General features: G+C 39.6%; 1 protein-coding gene across 2 annotated transcripts in view; it reads left to right on the forward strand.

Annotated features, from left to right (window-relative positions):
• The window catches only part of LOC132890444 (A disintegrin and metalloproteinase with thrombospondin motifs 2-like), a 344,549-nt gene extending 321,564 nt beyond the window's left edge, over window positions 1–22,985 (forward strand). Inside the window, exons 21-23 of one of the 2 annotated variants that reach the window (XM_060927281.1) lie at window positions 539–668; window positions 9,529–9,618; window positions 18,872–22,985. In XM_060927281.1, the coding sequence (XP_060783264.1) occupies window positions 539–668; window positions 9,529–9,618; window positions 18,872–19,866 (1,215 nt within the window). In that variant the 3' untranslated portion in view covers window positions 19,867–22,985. The remainder of the gene's footprint in view (window positions 1–538; window positions 669–9,528; window positions 9,619–18,871) is intronic. The other variant, XM_060927282.1, reaches the window with a different exon arrangement.
• Window positions 22,986–24,525: the final 1,540 nt, after the last annotated feature.

The raw sequence follows: 24,525 nt of genomic DNA on the forward strand, positions 1-24,525 counted from the left end.
TTATTTCACATATATTGTTCAATAGGCTTTTGAGATCTGGCTTACGCTTCAGTTCAGACAAAGCGGAAAGAAACCTGTTGGATTTTATATTATTGATCAGAGGTATTGAACTAAAATTTGTAAAGGTCCAGCTACATAAAATTCCTGGCTTAAAAAAGTCCAAATATGCAACTAACATAATTAAATAACTGAGTTATCTTTTAATGCTTCACTATTCTTGATTAATCTTGGCTATCAAAAAGCACACTTTAGAGTGATTGTTTTCACCTCATCAGCTTTTTTAGCAAGAAAAAAAATCTATTGAAGTCTGTGAAAGCTCTTTCCTTTCTTGATGAGTTCCCTTTAGCTAAATAATTGAAATAATTTGAAAAACTGGAGTCAATGAACTACGGAAAGTTTTGGCATTGAACACTACTGCTATAAACAGTTCATGTTTATGGTTTGTTTCCACATACTCTGAGGTGTGTGTGTGTGTGTGTGTGTGTGTGTGTGTGTGTGTGTGTGTGTGTGTGTGTGTGTGTGTAAATTATACCTGTAGTGTTCAGTGACATGTGGCAAAGGGACTCAAGAGAGGCAGGTGCTCTGTCATACCCGTGACAACACCATCGGACTGTGTTTGGAATCCAAACCTCTGGCACTGAGATCCTGCAGCATGGACCCATGCCCAAGTGAGTCCAGTCTTCCTCAGACATATCCTGCTGTTTTTAAGAAATGTGAGCCACAGAGAGGAAACTGTAAAAAATAAAAATAAAAAAATCAATCCACATGAGGCAGCAGGGTCTGGGTGTATTTTGTAAACCACTGAAAGCATGTCTATAAGTTATGGAAATCTAAGTTCAAGTAGGTAGAAGGACTGAAGAAAGATTAGCAGCCATCTATAGCCAGCGCATGTACTGTATTTTCAAAGCAGCTAGTGAGTTACTGTAACTAGCATAAACTTTACTGACGATACGTTTTTAAAGTATGAAAGGTTAAATATTCATCATTTTCACTGCTAATTCAAGCTAATATGAGCCAGTGGGATTTTTAAAAGTTTAGGTTTTCAAGTTATATTTAGAAATGTTAATATTTACTACTAGTGCGAGATGGCTAGCTAAAATGAGCTAAACTGACAGGATTTCTGAGAATATTTTAAAAAATCCTAAATGTTCTTAACAGTCCTAAATGCATATTCTCGACTGCCTGCACAAGCTGACTGAGAAATGTGAGCTAGCCAGACATGATTTTTGAGATGGGTGTTTAAGCTAGATTTACAATCCTAACTCAATAATAATAATAATAATAATAATAATAATAATACCACTCTGTAAAATGTAAATAATAATAATAAAAAAATGTGAAAATAGGACAAAGACAACATATCAGATGTTGAAACTGAGAAATTTTTATTGCTTGTTGAAAAATATATGCTCATGTTGAATATGGTGCTGGCAACACATTCCAAAAAAGTTGGGACAGGGGCATGTTTACCACTGTGTTGCGTCACCTCTATTTTTAACAACACTCTGTAAATATTTGGGAACTGAGGAGAACGATTGCTATAGTTTTGAAAGAGAAATGTTGTCCCATTCTTGCCTGATATACAATTTCAGTTGCTCAGCAATTCGGGGTCTCCTTTGTCATATTTTGTGCTTCATAATGTGCCATATGTTTTCGATAGGAGACAGGTCCGGACTGCAGGCAGGCCAGTTTAGCACCCAGACTCTTTTACTACGGAGCCATGCAGTTATTATGTGCAGAATGCAATTTGGTATTGTCTTGCTGAAAGAAAGAAGGCCTTCCCTGAAAAAGATGTCATCTGGATAGGCGCATATTGCTCTGAAACGTGTATATATCATTCAGTATTAATGATGTCCTCCCAGATGTAAAAGCTACCCATGTCATGTGCACTAATGCCCCCTCTTACCATCACAGACACTGGCTTTTGAACTGTGCACTGATAACAAGCCAGATGGTCCCTCTCCTCTTGAGCCTGGAGGACGTGGTGTCCATGATTTCTTAAAAGAATTTCTACTTTTGATTCGTCAGACCTTGGGACAATTTTCCACTTCATCTCAGTCCATCATAAAAGAGCTCGGGTCTGAAGAAGGTGGCGGTGTTTCTGGATATTGTTTTTATATATATATATATATATATATATATATATATATATATATATATTTTTTTTTTTTTGCTTTCGTTTATTTAAAAGGGACATTGCACATTCATTCAGTGACTGATCACGGAATCCAGGGACACATATTGGCCCGGGGGCATTTTGAGTTATTGACAGATTCAGAAAGTACAGTTTCTAAGCTTTCCAGTGATGCCTTCCATGTGGAGATCTGACAATATTTGAAGAATGTGTGGCCTTTTGAAAGTGCATACCTCTTAAAACAAGAAAGGGAGAAAATCGCCCTCAAAGTTTTCCATCTCAGCTACTCTGGGTGTAGGGCGGGCACATAATGGTGCTCATTTGCATGACATTAAGGAAAGCCCTACCCACTACTAGCTAGCACGATGCTACTTTCATGTAAACAAAGATCACCACGTCAATTTTCCTTCCATGCAAAGTATGCCCAAAACAATTATGAAGTACAAAAATAAGTCCTAAAGTATACTTTAACGTTTTGTGGTTGAAAAATTACTCACACCGTAAGAAAGAAAGATAGCACGATGATAACAACTAACACAATGCTAGTTTCATGTAACCAAACCACAACACTCTCCGTTACATGCAAAAATAACCACACAACCTTAGATTAATAAACTTACCCCATTAGAAAGAGAAACGTTGCCTTCCACACATCAATGCCTCCGATGGAATATGTAGTCCTAGAACACTTCCTTTTGGTTGGGTTTTTTTTGCTAGAAATGGTCATCTCCGATATAACTACCGTGCGTCTGTTTGCTTCGAGGTGTTTCAGCTCCTCTGCGATCTGTTTAGCTTGCTCCATATTCATTCAATAGTGAAATTACATGCCTGTATGCAGCTTAAGTAGCCACGAGCTCAGCTCGTATCATACAGCTGATTGGCGAAAAAAAAAAACCCAAAAGACTTAAATCGTGGGCGGCACGGTGGTGTAGTGGTTAGCGCTGTCGCCTCACAGCAAGAAGGTCCTGGGTTCGAGCCCCGGGGCCGGCGAGGGCCTTTCTGTGTGGAGTTTGCATGTTCTCCCCGTGTCCGCGTGGGTTTCCTCCGGGTGCTCCGGTTTCCCCCACAGTCCAAAGACATGCAGGTTAGGTTAACTGGTGACTCTAAATTGACCGTAGGTGTGAATGTGAGTGTGAATGGTTGTCTGTGTCTATGTGTCAGCCCTGTGATGACCTGGCGACTTGTCCAGGGTGTACCCCGCCTTTCGCCCGTAGTCAGCTGGGATAGGCTCCAGCTTGCCTGCGACCCTGTAGAACAGGATAAAGCGGCTAGAGATGATGAGATGAGATGAGACTTAAATCGTCACATGAATGGCCCATATGTGGCAGATCACAGAATCCAGGGACACATGTCTGCCCGGGGGCATTTTGAGTTATTGACAGATTCAGAAAGTACAGTTTCTAAGCTTTCCAATGATGCCTTCCATGTGGAGATCTGACAATATTTGAAGAATGTGTGGCCTTTTGAAAGTGTATACCTCTTAAAACAAGAAAGGGAGAAAATCACCCTCAAAGTTTTCCATCTCAGCTACTCTGGGTGTAGGGTGGGCACATAATGGTGCTCATTTACATGATATTAAGGAAAGCCCTACCCCCTACTAGCTAGCACGATGCTACTTTCATGCAAACAAAGATCACCACGTCAATTTTCCTTCCATGCAAAGTATGCCCAACACAATTATGAAGTACAAAAATAAGTCCTAAAGTATACTTTAACGTTTTGTGGTTGAAAAATTACTCACACCGTAAGAAAGAAAGATAGCACGATGATGACACAACTAACACAACGCTAGTTTCATGTAAAGCCTCGGTCACAACCGGCCGTACGGTACGTGCTCCTACGGCCGGTCTACATGCAAAAAACGCAAGAAACGCACGAGAGCGCGCGTGTGATGTGCTGATTTTCGAGCTGCAGAGGTTCTTTGTCATGTCAAACAAACTCTACGGGCGCTTACGGTTTTTTCAGGTTGCAAGACAAACTTACGGCCAATGCGCGTCTTTCTCCATGAACAAAAAAAAAAACCGCAGCGATTTGGGAAACGCCAAAAATCACACGGCCAAAAAATCGTACGTCCGGTTGTGACCTAGGCTTAACCAAACCACAACACTCTCCGTTACATGCAAAAATAACCACACAGCCTTAGATTAATAAACTTACCCCATCAGAAAGAGAAACGGCGCCTTGCACACACCAATGCCTCCGATGGAATGTACGGTCCGTGTATCATCCGATCATTCAAGTATTCCATTCAATCTGGAAAACGAGGTTGCGGGGTTTTTTTGCTAGAAATGGTTATCTCCGATGTAAATACCGTGTGTCTGTTTGCTTCGTGGTGTTTCGCTCCTCTGCGCTCTGTTTAGTAACTCATTCCATAGTGAAATTACATGCCTGTATGCAGCTAAGTAGCCATGCGCTCAACTCGGATTATACAGCTGATTTGCGAAAAAAACAAAAGACTTAAATCATCATGTGAATGGCCCATATGGTAATTTACCCACACCCCCCAGCAGGCTACAGTCCTGACAAAAACGAGACAATTTGCAACAAAAAATGTATGCTTTTCCAACAAAACAACCTATTATCTGAAATACTGATTGCATTCTTCAAGATCTCAACTTGCACATGATGGAAAAAAACAAAAATCACAAATTTTGAAAAAAAAAATGCTTCTTTTGCGATTATCTCAGATTCGTTTTGGCCGACATGTGTCCCTGGATTTGGTGAGGGGTCACATATGGTAATTTACCCACACCCCCCAGCAGGCTACAGTCCTGACAAAAACGAGACAGTTTGCAACAAAAAATGTATGCTTTTCCAACAAAACAATCTATTATCTGAAATACTGATTGCATTCTTCAGGATCTCAACTTGCACATTATGGAAAAAAAACGAAAATCACAAATTTAAAAAAAAAATGCTTCTTTTGCGATTTTCTCGGATTAATTTTGGCCGACATGTGTCCATGGATTCCATGACTCGTCACTACTGAATTAAAAATGTAAATGTGCCAGAGTTAGCAAATTAGCTAATTTTCATTTGTAGTCCCTTGGCAGGTCAGTACAGCAAAATAAAACAGCAACAGCAACAACAACAAAAAACAATACAAGCACCCAGCACAAGAATGAGTAATTTTGTATAAGAGTGATGTGTGACCTGAGGGCTATTCATGGTTACAAGACTGGTTAATTTTGATCCATCTCTTAAGTCTGGTTTTAAAAGTTGTATAATTTGAACTTTCCCTTACCTCACAAGGAAGACTATTCCAGTAGTTAGAGGCCCTTACTGAGAAGACTGTATGCCCAAGTTTACTATATCTGCGTTGTATCATATCATACAGTCTCCTCGGGTGGTTGCCCTAGTTACCCTGCCACTACCATCCATCTCCTTCACAAATTCACTTAATGGAGGAGGTGCAAGCCCGGGTAATATCTTAAAAATTAGGCAAGCATCTAAAAAATGTAAAAAAAACCTATCAAAATTAAGTAAATTGTACTTCTCAACAATATGACAGTGGTGATAGCTGATTGTTTTTTTGTCAAGAACTTTTTAAAGTTTGCTTATATAGGACCTCTGTTGGTTTCAAAGTTGTCTTATTAGCTTGAGACCAACTTGTGAAACAATATGAAATGTAAGAAAAGATCATGGCATGCATAAAGAGGTTAGCTGCCTCTATTGTTAAATATGGTCGTATGTGTCTAAAATTTGCCAGGTAGAATTTAATGGTGTTGATCACCTTTTTAACGTTTTTTGAACGTTAGGTTAGAATCTAAAACGATTCCAAGATATTTAAAATCAGATACAACCATGAGCTTTTCTCCACCAATTAAAACATCAGGTTGATGTGTCTTAGCATGTTTCTGTGAAAATAACATACAAACTGTTTTATTTATGTTTAAATGTAAGCATGAGTTTCTTAACCACTCAGAAACATGGACCAAGGCTGCAGTTAACTTGTTTGCAGCTTGTTGTTTGTTTTTTGCATGTACATAAAGAACTGTGTCATCAGCATACATCTGTATGTTGACAGATGGACATACTGATGGCAGATCATTAATGTACAGACTAAACAAAATAGGTCCCAACACTGATCCCTGTGGCACTCCTATATTATAGTTTTGATAAGTGGAATGAGTATTGCCAATAAGCACACTTTGTTTCCTGTTAATAAATAAGAACTCATCCATTTAATGGCATCTATTGAAAAATTAAAAAAAGATAGTTTTGCTATTAGTGTTTGATGGTTCACAGTGTCAAAAGCCTTTTTAAGATCTAAAAACACTGCGCCTATTTCACCGCCTTTATCTAATTGGGATTTAACACTTTCCAAAAAATAACAATTAGCTGTTTCTGTGGAGTGGTTGGTGCGAAATCCAAATTGTTTTGGATGCAGTGGGGTATGGCCCAGATTTAGGTGTGCTGTCAGCTGTTCCGCTACCCATCTCTCAGCCACCTTAGATACCACTGGTAGGATGCTGATAGGTCTGTAATTTGACACAGATGTTTTATCACCAGACTTATAGACGAGAGTTATGACTGATACTGGGAAATACACCACTTTTAACTGAAAGATTGATCATATGAGCAATGGGACAAGCTAAAGCATCCTTATGTGAATATCTGGTTTTAATGTGCATTTGTGGATGCAGTAATGAAGTGTTTTCACAGACGATGGTTTTCTGAAGTGTTCCTGAGTCCATACAGTGATTTTCACTACAGACACGTGTCTGCTTTTAATGCAGTGTCTCCTGAGGGCCTGAAGATCACAGGCATCCAGTGCCAGTTTTCAGCCTTGTCTCTTGCATACAGAGATTTCTCCAGATTCTCTGAATCTTTTAATGATATTCTGTACCATAGATGATCTCATCTCATCTCATCTCATTATCTCTAGCCGCTTTATCCTGTTCTACAGGGTCGCAGGCAAGCTGGAGCCTATCCCAGCTGACTACGGGCGAAAGGCGGGGTACACCCTGGACAAGTCGCCAGGTCATCACAGGGCTGACACATAGACACAGACAACCATTCACACTCACATTCACACCTACGGTCAATTTAGAGCCACCAGTTAACCTAACCTGCATGTCTTTGGACTGTGGGGGAAACCGGAGCACCCGGAGGAAACCCACACGGACACGGGGAGAACATGCAAGCTCCGCACAGAAAGGCCCTCGCCGGCCACAGGGATCGAACCCAGACCTTCTTGCTGTGAGGCGACAGCGCTAACCACTACACCACCGTGCCGCCCACATTGAGGAATGTTATTCTTAAATCGTTGCACTGTTTGCCCACACAGTCTTTCAGAGAGCGCTGAACCCATCCCCATCTTTACTTCTGAGAGACTCCGCCTCTCTGGGATGCTCTTTTTATACCCAATGAATGTTACAACTTACCTGTTACCAATTAAACAAATTAGTTGTTTGTTGTTGTTGCTATTGTTGGGTTGTTGGCTTTTTTATTATTATTATTATTATTACACAACTTTTTCAGTCTTTTTTTGTCCCTGTCCCAAGTTTTTTTGAATGTTGCTGGCACTAAATTCAAATTACCATATACTTTTCAAAACACACACACACACACACACACACACACACACAAAAAAAAAATTCTGTTTCAATATTTGGTATGTTGTCTTTATATTATTTTCAATGAAATATAGGGTTTCCACAATTTGCAAATTTTCACATTCTGTTTGTATTTACGTTTTCTACAGCATCCCAACTTTTTTGGAATTGGGGTTTTAAAATTATGTATTGCTAAAACTCGCTAGTTGGCTCATATAAGTGAACCTGACAGAATTTCTGAGAGTTCAGGATTTGTAAGTAATACTAATGAATGTTTATTATGTTTACTGCTTACACTAGCCGGCTAGCTAATAAGAGCTAATCTGACTGGATTTCTAAGGTCCGCAAATATCTTATTCTCTATGGCTAACACTAGCTAACTGGGAAATATGAGCTAACCTGACAGAATATCTGAGGCTGCTGTTATACAAGATCCATTTAAACGCACAATTTCATAAACTTCACGCTAAAGCTAACTAGTTGGCTAATATAAGCTAACCTGACTTTCTGGAAGTCATATTTATGAATGGTTATTATGTTTACTGCTTACACTAGCCAACTAGCTAAAATAAACTAATCTGACTGACTTTCTAAAAAGCTTTTTAGGTCATATTCTAGCTAAAAGGAATGAATCTGACATGATGCCTGAGAGTATTTTTTATGTAGAATGTTCTTGAATGTGTATTATTTTCACCTCTAACAATAGCTAACTGGCTAATCAGCAATAATTTGGCAGGATCACTGTGGTGATCTTTAAGATATAGTTATGAAGCTTTATAAATGTTACTACTAATTCCAGCTACTGTAGTTGGACAATATGAGCTAACGTCAGGATTTCTGAGAGGAATTTAAGTTGTATTTCTAAATATGAATATGCTAAGACAAGCTAACAGGCTAGTATGAACTAATCTGTGAGGATTTCTTAATCATACTGCTAAATAATGCTAAGCTTAGCTAACAGGCTAAAATGAGCTAACTTGACATTATTTCTGAAGGGATTTTAAGTCATATTCATAATTTTAAGAATATTTACTGCTAATGCTAGGTAGCTAACTGAAAAGAGATTATCTAATAGGATTTCCGAGAGTATGTTAAGTCGTATTCATGAAAGTTCATTTTTAGTATTTTTCGTGCTAACTATCTAAATATAAGCAACAGCTAATGCGACAGGATAGCTTACGTTTTTAATATAATCACTGAATTACCTTTGAGGTCCAGATGCCTTTACAGAAAAATTTAAAGGTTGTGTCATTGACTTCATACACTTAACAGTTATTCCACAAAATCGAGTCGTACATGAGCTGATAGCCGGCGAGGTGCATAGCACTGAGCTGGCTATAAATCATGTACGACGAGATTGAGTAGAATAACTGTTTTCTTATGTCCACATTCACTGGATTTTGAGAAATGGAGCGTTTTTATTTTTTGCAAATTTGATAAATAAAAACTTTATACAGAACGTCCAACAAAATCATTTCTGCTTATTATGTAAACAAACCGGCGGCATGACAGTAGCAATTTGTGAAAAATGTGATAATAATAATGCTTGAAAAAAAAAGATACGTTCTTATCATCAAATACTTTTATTCCATATTTTGTTTTTTTGTTGTTGTTGTTTTTGTATTATTTGGGGTTTTGTTTTCGAGGAGAGTTTTTATTTCATCCTCAGTTCACCAAAATACTCTGCCATTTTGTTTTTCTCTACTCACGGTATATGAGCTGATAGCCTTGTAGTAGAGTAGCCAATCAGAGCTCATATCCGGTGAATGTTGATAAAATAATGTTCATTATCTCACTGACTACTCTCTCTCTCTCTCTCTCTCTCTCTCGTTTTAGAGGGCATGTCGGATTTTAACAAGCATGGCAACTTCCTGATTCAGTGGCTGTCGCGCCATGACCCTAAGTACCCGGTGCAGAGGTTCTCAAGTAAAGCATCCCTGTCAAGCCAAGCCATGCCGCTTTTCTCTCTCTCCTCTTTGGGCTGGAGCATCACTCTCTCTCTCTCCTTCGCTCTGCTGGGCAAACTCCCCTGATCAGCCTACAGCACCAACGCTCTATCGCTTATATTTTCCCGGGTGGTGGTCCTCTTTCTCCGGGCATCTCTGACAAGGGGCAATTTCTCTGTTCTCTCTCTCTCTCTCTCTCTCTCTCTCTCTCTCTCTCACTCTCTCTCTCTCTCCTTTGTGGAGCTCTGTGTTGTGAATGCTGGCCAGTCAGAAATTGTGAACAAATCTATACAAAAAAAAGTAAAAGAAAAGTTTATCAGAGGAAGAGGGGTGAGGTTCGCGGTTTGATCTGCACCCTGTAGGTCAGTTGATGCTGAGGATTATTTGGGATGGAGCTGCCCGTTTGCGAGGCGCTCTTTTGCCATTGGTTACATTTGACGGCATCTACCGTATGTAAAAGTGCCACCTGAGGTGCAGGTGTGTGAGGAAAAATATTACTAAAGCTTTATTGTGAATGTGAACTTGTCACAATGAGGTAAAAAAGAAAAAAAAGAAACTTGCTAACTGCGCATTTCACATCTTAGTCCATTCTCAGACTGAAAAAAAAAAGGGACAGAGATATATGATTTATACGTATGAACCTGTAAACATGGGAAGTGCTGTTGAAGTGCTCGGATACATGCTGGCGTATATGAGGTGGAACGTCCAGGTGAAAATTAAAAAAAAAAAAAAAACAGGGTCTCTTTATGGCACACGATTGAATGCCACACCACCTCATCATCCATCATCTCTGACTGTTAAAGAAAATATTCAATAAATGCAGCTTATTTGTGCTTGCTATGTTTATATATATATATATATATATATATATATATATATATATATATATATATATATATATATAATTTGTACTTATACATACCTATATGAATATCAATAACATAATTAATAATTTGTTTTATCATGAATAAGCTGTAGCTTATTTGCCTACCCTTTTGACTGCTATCAATTGCTTTAATCCTTGACTGTTATGTGTAATTTTTAAACTTTTACATAAAATACAGATCTCGAAGAATTTAATAACAGATGTAAAGTGTTTTAGGGGGAAGAGGGTAGACATATATTATGCAGGACATGCTCAGCCAGTTGCCTCTCCATATATATATATTTTTTATTTTTTCGTTTTAGAGAGAACCAGTTTGACATTTTTGTTGTTGTCGTTCTAGTTTCATTCATTATCTTGCTGAGATGATCGCTCTTTAGATCGAGCACATTTCACCCACCTCACACATCATCGACATTGATGAAAGTGTGTCATGTTTTTGCGTGAGTGTGTATACGTTGTATACGTGTGTGACTGTGTGTTTCTCTCGGTTCCTGATGGACTCACAAACGAAAGTGATCCATGAAAATACCTCATACACCTTCATCTTCATGTCATTTATTGAGACACTGAGCGCGAGAACAATGCCTTACACTGGATTTGAATGTATCGGCATTTCTATTTGCGAAAGTATGGCTTTACTCATAGAACTCGTATCATATCGTATCGTATCATATCGTATCGTAACACACAGAACCAGAGGCAGCTTCTACCAAACATTACAGAACCAAGCAAACGGAGATACATAACATACTCCCTAAAATGCCGACTACCCAGTGGGTTTGGGGGGGGAGGTAGAAAAAAGTGACATTTGGCCTCTCTTTATCACTTCAGACGTGTTATTGTATTGTGAAACACACATTTCTGTTGTGACTATGTAGCGAGCTATCCGAAGTTTCTTGCTAAAAAGCCGTGCAGCAAACGTGGGGCAAAGCCAGACCTCGCAGTGCGATCTTGTAAATAAACATTGGTGTTGACTGTATTTAATAAAGTTTATGACTGTTAACTCTTTACTTCTCAGAAAAAAAAAAAGTTAATATTATATCCTATAAGTAACTGTTGGGTTACTTCAATCAGCCTGCTGCGTCTTGGCTGGCTAATGTGGGGAAAACATTCAGATGGACTTTACGTGCACTGCGTCTATATGCACTTTGATTTATCAGGGAAAATTTATTAATGTTTTGTAAATGTTTAATATATACACATATATAAATATATACATATATATGACACTTACGCGTGCCATGCCAGTTTTTACATCGTCATCGAAATCCTGTATTTTATTTAACCAATGACCGATTGATTTATTTTTGTGACTATTTGATTTACCAATAGATTGACTGGTCTCAAAGTAATGAAGTGTTTTACCAAAGTTACTGTGAACTTGTATCTTTCAATACAGTCAATTTATTTTTCTTAAGAGAACAACTCTATATCTATATATTTAATGGAGCGGGAAGTGCATCTCATTGTTTCAGTTTCTGTCATGAACAACTGCAAAAGTAGGAATAAAAAATGTGTTCTGAAAAAGACAAAACGCCTGGCCTTTCTGTGTCTTTCTCAGATTATAATGACTTATTATCATTATAGAGAGACTTTCCTGCTGGAATTGCAGTGGATTTCAGAAGGTGTACATATTTACAAACACAGACTTTTACCTAACATGGCCGAATGGTTACAGAAGTAGCTTTGGAACCAAAAGGTCACCGGTTCAATTCCCTGGACCAGCACAAATGGCTGAAGTGCCCTTGAGCAAGGTACTTAACCCCCAATAACGCTAACCCATAACTACATCATCGCTTGTTTACTGCAATACATTATGGGTGATACCCGGGGTCAGTTCCACCGTATTGTTTACTTTTACCTTCGTTAAACACTGCATTGTTCTGTCTAACCGGTTTTAACCATGCCTAAAGTGAATTGCTGTGTGCCTTACTTTGTTTCCACAACAAAGAGAAGACCTCTTTTGAGCTTTTATCAGCTACCAGTCGAGAAGAAGAGAAGAAAGAAATGGATAAGTTTAATCCACAACGAAAACCTTTGAACTGAATCAGAATGGAAAGATTTTTTTTTGGTAATGTTTCCTGACATCAAGTTTTATTTAACTAATCACTAGGGCTGTCGAAGTTAACGCGATAATAACGCATTAATGCGATCTCAATTTATCGCGATTAAAAAAATAGTGCCGTTAATGCAAATTCTAATTTGGCCCTGTGAGTCACCCGTAGTTCATGTTGAGGCTTGTCGCGCGCTGCTTCAATAACAGTAAGTGTGAGTGATGGAGAAAGGTCTGTTAAACGGGAAGTTTCATTTCACAAGTTTCATTTCAAAAGAAGAGTGTGATTGAGTTGGTTTTGGTATGCACTTTGCTAGCCTGGCTAACGCAACTTCAAAGCTCTCCGAGCATTTGGTCTGGCCAAGCCCTGGACAGCCCTAGTGATTAGTTAAATAAAACTTGATATCAGGAAACATTACAAAAAAAAAAAATCTTTCCATTCTGATTCAGTTCAAAGGTTTTCGTTGTGGATTAAACTTATCCATTTCTTTCTTCTCGACTGGTAGCTGATAAAAGCTCAAAAGAGGTCTTCTCTTTGTTGTGGAAACAAAGTAAGGCACACAGCAATTCACTTTAGGCATGGTTAAAACCGGTTAGACAGAACAATGCAGTGTTTAACGAAGCCAAACCGTTTCCCAGAGCCCGTGGTTGACCCGCCTCCCTGAAATGCCTCAGTTTGCTACTGGTCGAAGCCAGAAAAGGCTGTGACGAAGCTTAAACCAATCACATCACTCTTTCCTCTGACGTATGTGATGCGACGGAAACTGCTTGAGTAACAGGAAGAAGATAAATACCTCCAGGGCTGCTCTTTGCTCCGTTTTCAATGAGAACTTCCCGTTGAATGCTTTCAATACAGCATCTACCGCTGTGTCAAAGGCTTGCCGCTGCTCCATGTTCGTGATGTGAATGAAGCGCTTCCGGCATAGATTCTGTAAACAATCTATGGCTTCCGGTCGCAGTTCTACTACGTCACTGCCTTGAACACGCCTCTACCCAGGGCTGTTGGAGATGCTCAAAGTTGATTGGTTCCCGATTTTTCGGGAGCTTGGAAATGCTGTAGATAGCCTGCCTGGCCAGACTAAGCTCGAAACAGGCTCTCGTGTTGCGTCACGCTTAGGATGGGCGGGCCCAGGCTAGCACTTTGCAGTTCTAAAATACTTTTGTAAAGTGAGATTTCAGTATGCTGTAGCACTGTGATATGACACTAAATGTCTTTCTTGAAGTCCAACTGCAATTTATTTTTGTTTGGGCAGCACTGTGAAGTCCTATAGGCTGTGACTGAATACAACTCCAGCACAATTGAAGTTTTATTTCATTATATTTTCTTTTGTCACACATGTCTGAACTGAGACACAGTAGTATGTGACTACATGTTTTGTATTTGAGACTACAGCTCCCTAATCCATCACAAAATCCAATTTTGTGTTTTGTATGTTCAGTACTGCCTAGTATGTGAGTGAATAAACTCCCTTACCATTTTCTCTTGTCCCAGCAGTTTTTAACAAGTACTTTTAGCATAAAGTGTGTTCATTTTAATTGTAACATTTCACTTTAAAAGCCTTATTCATTTACATAGATTTTAAAAAATGCGATTAATCGCGATTAACTATATGAAATTCTGAGATTAATCGCGATTAAATTTTTTAATCGTTTGACAGCCCTACTAATCACTCATTTATCACTCGGACCATTACTCGCCCATGAATCCCCTACAAGAGCACTGCTCCGTGCCAGTTCCTGATATTCAGATAGATTTGTTTTCTCGATAAAGTTTAGCTGGTGCAGTATACATCCTCAAAAATAAGAAGTTCTGAGATTTCATGTTATTGTTGTACAGTGTAGTAGACTCGGTCTAGACTCTTACCTTCTCACCAAGCTTGATTTGGATTCTGATTTTCCTGCTGTAAATCCTCAACATGTTATCCACCTCTTTAAATCAGCAATTTCACTGTCTTCCATGACAGAGCATGGCAAAATCACTCCTCTCACATCGCTCTCACGTACAATTAATCTGACATCCGTCATATCGCTCAACTAACGACCCTGGCTATCCCCCACAATGCATTGCAGTAAACAAGTGATGACATAGTTATGCTTAGGGGCTATTGCTCCCCAGGCTGCTCTGGGTGTGTTGTATGTCGCTCTGGATAAGATCCATCCATCCATTATCCATGACCGCTTATCCTGCGCAGGGTCGTGGGCAAGCTGGAGCTTATCCCAGCTGACTATGGGTGAGAGGTGGGGTACACCCTGGACCTCTGGATAAGAGCATGTGCTAAATGCCTAGAATGTAATGTAATGTAATGTAACATGCCTCTTGTCTCGACAACTAAATATAAATGAAGCAAACTTTCAAATGAGTGCAGTTTTTCATTAAATGTACAATGCTCATTTATATTCTGACTAATTCTACCCTTAGCTTCTTAAGAGCAACCCATTAATTGGACACTTGTTATCTGTAAGGATTCATTATCTGAAAGACTCGAGAGACCAGTGTGCTTTTTGCAGATGCTAGATTTGTCGGATCAGTAAAACAAAAACAAAAAAGATTTAAAGTTTAAACCTAAGTTGATAAATGATAAATATGTAAATAACAGTGCATTCACAAACACAGAGTTACACAAAATACAGTCATTAAAAAAAAAGTGACTGCAGATAGGTTACTGTGTGAAGAGGTAGGAATGGAGAAGCTCATTTCTGATATTATTATCCAGAACCATTTGATGCATTGAATGTAAGGACAAACGTTTTGAATTCTTGTCAAAACTTGAAGCCTTGGACATCAACTTCTTTGAGTTTTTTTTTTTGGTAGATTGCAAATCGATGACTCCAGATAGTGTATTGATATTCAAAACAACTTCCAACATTCCATTACAGCGAGACGCCCTTTCGATTTCATAAAATCAGTGAAATTTAGTTCCCTCTGAAATACCGTGACGGAGGTCTTGAAAGTACTGAGCGAGGCCCTCTGGGCCGAGGTCATGGTATTTCACCATACGGACCGACCTTAAGCTGGTAAATAATATATTTATTTTTTTCTTTACCAAATTCTAGCAGAAAACGAGAGCGCCCGAAAGGGAAAACCGAGCCGAGGCGAGCCACGCGAGCAACCATTTTGAATCCTCGTTCATGGCTGTAATGCAAATGGCTTCCTCCTCGGTATACAAGTGCACTTCCATGGCAGGAAAAAACTAAATTTTGCTGCCTATGTAGTCCCCTATTTATACAAAATTGAGTCATTCAGGATTCAGCCATGTTTTTGTTCGGCGTTAGCAAGTTACAGGTTTTTAACTTTCTCCTGCAATGTTTTCTTTTATTTCTTCTTCCTCAGGGTAGTAAAACTCACTTTCGCTGTGAAGACTGTCGTTATCGCTATCCATGCTGTAAAATTAACGCTATTCTCCTGAGAAATGCTGGCAAAAATTTATAAGCTTTTGGATAATCTTACAACCCCAATTCCAAAAAAGTTGGGACAAAGTACAAATTGTAAATAAAAACAGAATGCAGTAATTTGCAAATCTCAAAAACTGATATTGTATTCACAATAGAACATAGACAACATATCAAATGTCGAAAGTGAGACATTTTGAAATGTCATGCCAAATATTGGCTCATTAGAAATTTCATGACAGCAACACATCTCAAAAAAGTTGGGACAGGGGCAATAAGAGGCTGGAAAAGTTAAAGGTACAAAAAAGGAACAGCTGGAGGACCAAATTGCAACTCATTAGGTCAATTGGCAATAGGTCATTAACATGACTGGGTATAAAAAGAGCATCTTGGAGTGGCAGCGGCTCTCAGAAGTAAAGATGGGAAGAGGATCACCAATCCCCCTAATTCTGCGCCGACAAATAGTGGAGCAATATCAGAAAGGAGTTTGACAGTGTAAAATTGCAAAGAGTTTGAACATATCATCATCTACAGTGCATAATATCATCAAAAGATTCAGAGAATCTGGAAGAATCTCTGTGCGTAAGGGTCAAGGCCGGAAAACTATACTGGGTGCCCGTGATCTTCGGGCCCTTAGACGCACTGCATCACATACAGGCATGCTTCTGTATTGGAAATCACAAAATGGGCTCAGGAATATTTCCAGAGAACATTATCTGTGAGCACAATTCACCGTGCCATCCGCCGTTGCCAGCTAAAACTCTATAGTTCAAAGAAGAAGCCGTATCTAAACATGATCCAGAAGCGCAGACGTCTTCTCTGGGCCAAGGCTCATTTAAAATGGACTGTGGCAAAGTGGAAAACTGTTCTGTGGTCAGACGAATCAAAATTTGAAGTTCTTTATGGAAATCAGGGACGCCGTGTCATTCGGACTAAAGAGGAGAAGGACGACCCAAGTTGTTATCAGCGCTCAGTTCAGAAGCCTGCATCTCTGATGGTATGGGATTGCATTAGTGCATGTGGCATGGGCAGCTTACACATCTGGAAAGACACCATCAATGCTGAAAGGTATATCCAGGTTCTAGAGCAACATATGCTCCCATCCAGACGACGTCTCTTTCAGGGAAGACCTTGCATTTTCCAACATGACAATGCCAAACCACATACTGCATCATGGCTGCGTAGAAGAAGGGTCCGGGTACTGAACTGGCCAGCAGTCCAGATCTTTCACCCATAGAAAACATTTGGCGCATCATAAAACGGAAGATACGACAAAAAAGACCTAAGACAGTTGAGCAACTAGAATCCTACATTAGACAAGAATGGGTTAACATTCCTATCCCTAAACTTGAGCAACTTGTCTCCTCAGTCCCCAGATGTTTACAGACTGTTGTAAAGAGAAAAGGGGATGACTCACAGTGGTAAACATGGCCTTGTCCCAACTTTTTTGAGATGTGTTGTTGTCATGAAATTTAAAATCACCTAATTTTTCTCTTTAAATGATACATTTTCTCAGTTTAAACATTTGATATGTCATCTATGTTCTATTCTGAATAAAATATGGAATTTTGAAACTTCCACATCATTGCATTCTGTTTTTATTTACAATTTGTACTTTGTCCCAACTTTTTTGGAATCGGGGTTGTATAAATAAATCTTATTAAAAAAGATAAATGTTGACAAAAAATGCTACTATGTTTGTTGTTGATGTGAACGAGCAAGTTGCCAGAGGTCCATAACCGGGGTCCATAACTGGGGTCCGTACCGTAGGATACTGACCCGCTCGCCAGCCAATCAGAGCGCAGGATTTGATGGAAACCGGACTGTGAAAAAAATAAACATGTTTATTTGTGTAATTTCTCACAAAATATCAGGTCATTCTGAGGCTGCGAAGTTATTTAATTTGAAGGGATTCCCAAGCAAATAATGTCCATGAAATCACTCGCTTCTTCGCGCAGTCAAGTAGACAGAGGAAGTCCGTGTGTGTGCACATGTGCAGGTTTACCTTTGACTGTGCACTGACGGTTACATCATTATGTCACTAAATGAACAGCTGATCACACCGAGGTGCTCGCTGGATGCCTATATTTATTAGTTTGGTCCTGCGTTTCCTTTCCTTCGTATATAACATAACGTCTTTTCTTCTCGCTTTCTTTCCGTTACTGTAGTCGGTCTTTCACGTTTCATTCGCACACTCACGTCCTCCATTTTTCTCTCCTGTTTCTTGTATCCCACAATGCCTTGCGCGAACAGGGAAAGCAGACCATGTGATGCATGACGTAGTATCTTGAATTGGGTCATGGTGAAGCAGGAAAAAATAGCGGAGAATTTAGGGCCACATGTCCCTAAATTCATTAATTGTTCTATTTTTAAAAAAAGAATAAAATTGGAAGTCTATGATTCGAATTCAGTAGCTTTCAGTCCACTAAACAAAAATAATCAGGTGTCAGGGAAATTTTTTTTAATGACCTACACTTGAAAAATCTGAAAGGCAATCTAGCTTTAATGGGAAGTCAATCAGATGATTAAAAAAAATATTTTCATGGCTATCCATAGAACACACAATCTAGTGAATATTTTCAAACACTCGTTGCAGCCTCCTTTCATCAGCCAACTTTTCCAACTCAACCAATAACAAATTTTTAATTGTTTTCCATTCAGTGCAAGCTGAAGAATACGTAAAAAAAAAAAAGTGAATGCAAAGTCTACTGAGTCTGGTTTTCTGTTTTCCATGATTACTAAATAAACTGTCTCTTATTCTATTCCTTTTGCTTCTTTTTGCTGTTACACACACACACATACACACACATACTTCCTTGCACTTGCATATGCTTATGCATAAATCATAGCTTTAGTTCCTGCTTTCTTCACCTCGTCTGATATCTTCACTCTGTTGTGTTATAGGCGCACGGTGTCACACTGACCGCTCTATGTTGTGCAAGATGGTGACGCTCCAGCAGTATTGTAAGATACCTACCTTCCAGCGCATCTGCTGCAATTCCTGCAGGACTGCCAGCACAACAAGCATCGCTACACCAATGGGTCATCCACTAACGACGCCAAGAGTAAGCATAAGAAGCTTCAATTTCACTGTGAAAACCACAAGACCTCCATCTGCCACACTGACAGGAACCACTACCAAAAGTATTTCATATACAGAATATAACATGATCCTTACAACAGGCATTAAGGTAGAAGCTACAACTCCAAATGTTCCCATGAACACATCAAGCAACTTCTTCACTGATTCAAACACACCTATGCCACTAGCCGTTACAACCCAGACTTCAAATGCCAACGTAACCTTGTCCATTGTCGATGATGTGATACAAAACACAACAGTTAACCCTGATACAGATAACAATAGCATCACTGGAATGGATGAGGTACCGGTAGACTTCACTTTGGTGACCAGCACAACTCCTGAGTTTGATGAATCCCAAGTTAGCAGTAGTGCCCACCCTGAAAAAGTTGGAATGAGGGTCCAAATCAGTGAGGATGAGGAGTTAACCACTTCAGGTTGGCACAAGACAGAAACAATCACCAATGCCAACGTGGTGCAAATATTGACAACACTGATGCCAGAAACGTCATCACCTGAAGAAAACATGGAATCATCATCCACCATGACAATGCCAAACACAGTGGCAATGACCACATCAGCACCAGTGACAAAGAAGGTGACAACAACCAGCCCAGCTATCAAAGAAGAGGACAACAATGCCATTGAGATCCCTTTCCAAATTAGTGGCGTGGACAATGAGTTCCCTGAAAACAACATCATTCCAAGAAGAGGGCGCGTCTTCCTGCGGGAACGAACACGCAACAAACGGATCCAGGAGCTTCTTGAGGAAAAGAGGAACTTTTTACGCCGAATGAAACGAGCTCAGGGCTTTTAAAGCCTGCTTTCTCTTATAGAGAGATATGGCAATGCTACTTTTAACCCCAAACTCTATTTTGGTGCTTGGGTCAAGAACTGGAAAAGGGCCTTCCCACATTCACTTTACGTTAAATGGCAAACTGAAATTTGTGGCGACAAAACCACTAGCAAATGTTTGCACAGTAGCTTTGAGCACAAAGTCCTTTTGGAGCATTTCTTTTAAGGGACCTCAGGTTTAAAGTGTTTTTTTTTTAGATGGCCTGAAAAATGAGTGAGATTGCTGTTTTTTTTTTCATGACAAATCTAACAGGCATGTAAACACATACGAATATGGGTAATAAAACTACTCTGCATTGCCAAAAGTTTGTGGACACCTGGCTATTACACCATCGTGTGGGCCTTCCCCAAAGTCAGAAACACATACCGTAATTGTATAGAATGTCTTTGCATTCTGTTGCATTACAATTTCCCTTCACTGGAACTAAGAGGCCCAAACTTGTTCCAGCACGACAATAACCCTGTGCACAAAGCAAGCTCCAGGAAGATATGGTTTGCCAAGTTTGGAGTGGAAGAACTTGAGTGTCCTGCACAAAACAGAGCCATGACCCAATCCCCACTGAACACATTTGGGATGAACTGGAACTCCAGAACTCTGACTGCATCCCGGTTCTCCACACCCAACATCAGTACCTTACCTGACCTCCCTCATGCTCTTGTCATTGAATGCACACAAATGCCCACAGCCACGCTCTAAATGATTCCCAGAAGTGGAAATGAGAAGTGGAAAAATTACCAGAAGAGCGGAGGTTATTGTAACAGCAAATAGGGACTAAATCTATTCAAACAGCACATGTGGGCATGATGGTCAGGTGTCCACAAGACGTTTGGCTAAATAGTGTATATCAGTGGTTGTAAAACAGTGATTTTTCCGCCCCTTTAACTGTAAAACAAATTCCGTGGATGATTCCATGAATCCTTTGGATTTGATACCTGGTGAACATAGTGAATTTTTTTCCCGTTGCCACACTTAGGAGCGTGGAGCTATAGAGCCTTTTATTCCTGAACTTTCCACCAACATTTGACAAGTTGACATTATTTATAAGATTAATTGATGTTCAGTTATTATGGTTGGGATTCAATTCGCGTAACCAGTGAAACTGGCTAATAACTTTATGCCAGTCTCAATAATTGGAGTGGCATGGTGGTGTAGTGGTTAGCACTGTTGCCTCACAGCAAGAAGATTCTGGGTTCAAGCCCAGTGGCTGACAGGGGCCTTTCTCTGTGGGGTTTCCATGTTCTCCTCATATTTGCATGGGTTTCTTCCGTGTGCTCCAGTTCTCCCCACAGTCCAAAGACATGCATTTAGGCTAACTGGCTACTCTAAATTGTCCATTGATCAAGTTTGGAGAGGGAAGGGCTCTGCCAAGTTTAAATGCCCTACACACACCAACAATGGACTGGTAAAAGGTCATCAGTGATGGCCCTTCCTGGTCATGGGTTGAAGAAGTAGTCTCAATAATTAATATAACAATTTTATAATGGTGGGTTGTGATTTTCCACCACATAATGTAAAAATCTTGGACCCCCTGTCTATGCTATATTGGCCCCTTTAGGTTCTTGGACCCCACTTTGAGAACCCCTGCTCTATATTAGTATACAATACCAATAATATTAATTATTCTATCCACATTCACTGGATATGAGCAATTGCGCACTTTGATTGGCTACTCTATTACTAGGATATCAGCTTATATACCGTGAGTAGAGAAAAACAAAATGGCGTAGCACATCATGTCAGATATATTACTTTATCAAGTATTTAAAAGAAATAGAAATAGCTAAAATAACATAGTCCCCCAACCCCCAGTATCTGCTGTTCCACACTCCAGCCCAATCGGTGGCAGTAATGCACCTTTAAGTTGCTTTAAAAACACCAAAAAAAACCTGAAGAAGAAGAAAATGGCGGCGTGTGTTACTGAACCAACCGAGGACAAAATAAAAACTCTACTCGAAAACAAAACCCCCGAAAAAAGCAACAAAATATGGAATGAAAGTATTTGACAGTAAGAACGTATATATATATATATATATATATATATATATATATATATATATATATTAAATTTCAAGCATTATTATTATCACATTTTTCACAAATTGCTACTGTCATTTCACCAGTTTATTTACATTCTAAGCAGAAATTATTTTGTCGGACATTTTGTACAAAGTATTTATGTATCGAACTTGCAAAAAATTAAATAAAAATGCTCTGTTTCTCAAAATCCAGTGAATGTGGATAGAATAAAACAGTTATTCCACTCAATCTCGTCGTACATGACTTACTGACAACTCAGTGCTACGCTCCTTGTCGGCTATCAGCTCATGTATGGCTCGATTTCATGGAATAACTGTGAATTATGCCCCTGTCTTGAGTACGCTAGTCTAAAAACTAACATCACCTTTCTTACAATTGTTTATTCCAGTAGTTTGAAATGAAAGTAATGTGGGCATTCAATGTTCAATCCATTTTAATGACCCACAAAAATTGTATCGGAAAATCTACAGTACTGCACAATACGTTGTTTTTTTTTTTTTTTTCCAATGTCTGTAATAATTACACAGACAAGGACAAGACTATTAAATTTAAGGTGCTAAAATGATGACAAAGAATAAACTACAGATTTTGCCACATAAAGACCGGGTCACTTTGGGAAATCAGGAATTAATAGGCAAGAAGACCCAAGCATCCTTCAGCGTAAACATCAAAATGGTTAATATTACCATTCAGCAAAATTCAACTCCTATCACTCCACTTGGCAAAACACTGTATTTATTCTAAATTCGGATGAACCACGACAAGTAGTTTATTATTACCAATTGATCATCTGACGTGTAAAAATCAGGAATTCACCGTTTTTTACTATCTGTTTATCCTTCACGCTTTGTTCATGTGCACCTTCTGTTAAATCGTCTCAAGAAGCTGATGTATTTTTTTTTCTATTAGCCTGGTCAAGGTGGATGCAATATCTTCACAAGTGACACGTCATTGATTTATGTATATATTATTTGTGGAATGCAAAAAATATATATATTAGTTGTTTTTTTAATATTCTGCAAAATAAAGTATTTTTAACAGCATGTTATTATGACTCAGTGCTCTGGATTTGAGAGTTTTAAAAAAAGAGAACGGTTTTAAATGCATCTGCTGTTGGCGCTTATTACCGGATCACGGCCACTGGATGGAGTCAACGTCCACAGAATGGAGTGAAAGAAAAGGTTTCTGTGTCTCTTCTTTAAACAAGTAGGTTCAAAATGGAGACATACTACATTATGCTGTGTCCATGGTGCTTTGTAAGTGGTAATTTGGTGACTTGTCCAGGGTGTACCCCCCCTCTCACCCATAGTCAGCTGGGATAAGCTCTAGCTTGCCTGCGACCCTGTAGAACAGGATAAGCGGCTACAGATAATGGATGGATGGATGGATGGATGGATGATAATATTATTTGACGAGATGAAATTTCAAGTTGAGTTTTTGTGCCAGCTGTAGGTGGAGAATTAGTTGCAGCTTCCTTTAACCTCAAACCTTAGTCTATAAACAATAAATACCACTACATTTCACAATACCAATTAAAAAATAATTGTTATGCTAGATCAAGGGTATGTCAAAGTCCCTCCCGTGCCAGGACCTGGTCTTCCCAAACAGTCTCCCATCCCAGTACTAACCAGGCCCTCACGGCACATTGGGTGGTGACGATCTCCATTTCTATAGCCCTTGGCCTCTCGCCTATTACATAGCTTGGGTTACAGTGGCGGGCTAGTCCTCTGGTAACCGCGAGAGTTTGACTCCCCACTTGCATTTGTACTGCGGCATGCCTCACCAGATGGGAGTAAGTACCATTTTTATGATGGTCTTTGGTATGACCTAACCACAAGTAGAACTCGCGATCTCAAGAGTATGTCAAAAAAAGTCAAAGTCCCTCTCACACCAGAATCTGGTCTTCCCAGGCAGTCTCCCATCCCAGTACTAACGAATTCTTTAAGGTGTATGGGTGTGGCACTGATCTCCATTTTGATAACCCTTGGCCTCTCATGTATACAGCTAGGGTTACAGTGGCGGGCTAGTCCTCTGGTAACCGCAAGAGTTTTACTCCCTACTTGCATTTGTATTGCAACATGCCTCACCAGATGGGAGTCGGTACCATTTTTATGATGGTCTTTGGTATGACCCAACCATGAATAGAACTTGCGATCTCCCAGTCGAGAGGCAGACACCAAGAGTATGTAGGACTCTAAAATTTATGAAGGTCCAGCTACTTAAATTTCCTTGCTCATGAAATTTTGAATGACAATGGTTACAATTTAATGCTTAATTACATTACATTACGGGGCGGCACGGTGGTGTAGTGGTTAGCGCTGTCGCCTCACAGCAAGAAGGTCCGGGTTCGAGCCCCGTGGCCGGTGAGGGCCTTTCTGTGTGGAGTTTGCATGTTCTCCCCGTGTCCGCGTGGGTTTCCTCCGGGTGCTCCGGTTTCCCCCACAGTCCAAAGACATGCAGGTTAGGTTAACTGGTGACTCTAAATTGACCATAGGTGTGAATGTGAGTGTGAATGGTTGTCTGTGTCTATGTGTCAGCCCTGTGATGACCTGGCGACTTGTCCAGGGTGTACCCCGCCTTTCG

Source organism: Neoarius graeffei, chromosome 8, assembly GCF_027579695.1.
Source record: "Neoarius graeffei isolate fNeoGra1 chromosome 8, fNeoGra1.pri, whole genome shotgun sequence".
Taxonomy (NCBI): Eukaryota; Metazoa; Chordata; class Actinopteri; order Siluriformes; family Ariidae; genus Neoarius; species Neoarius graeffei.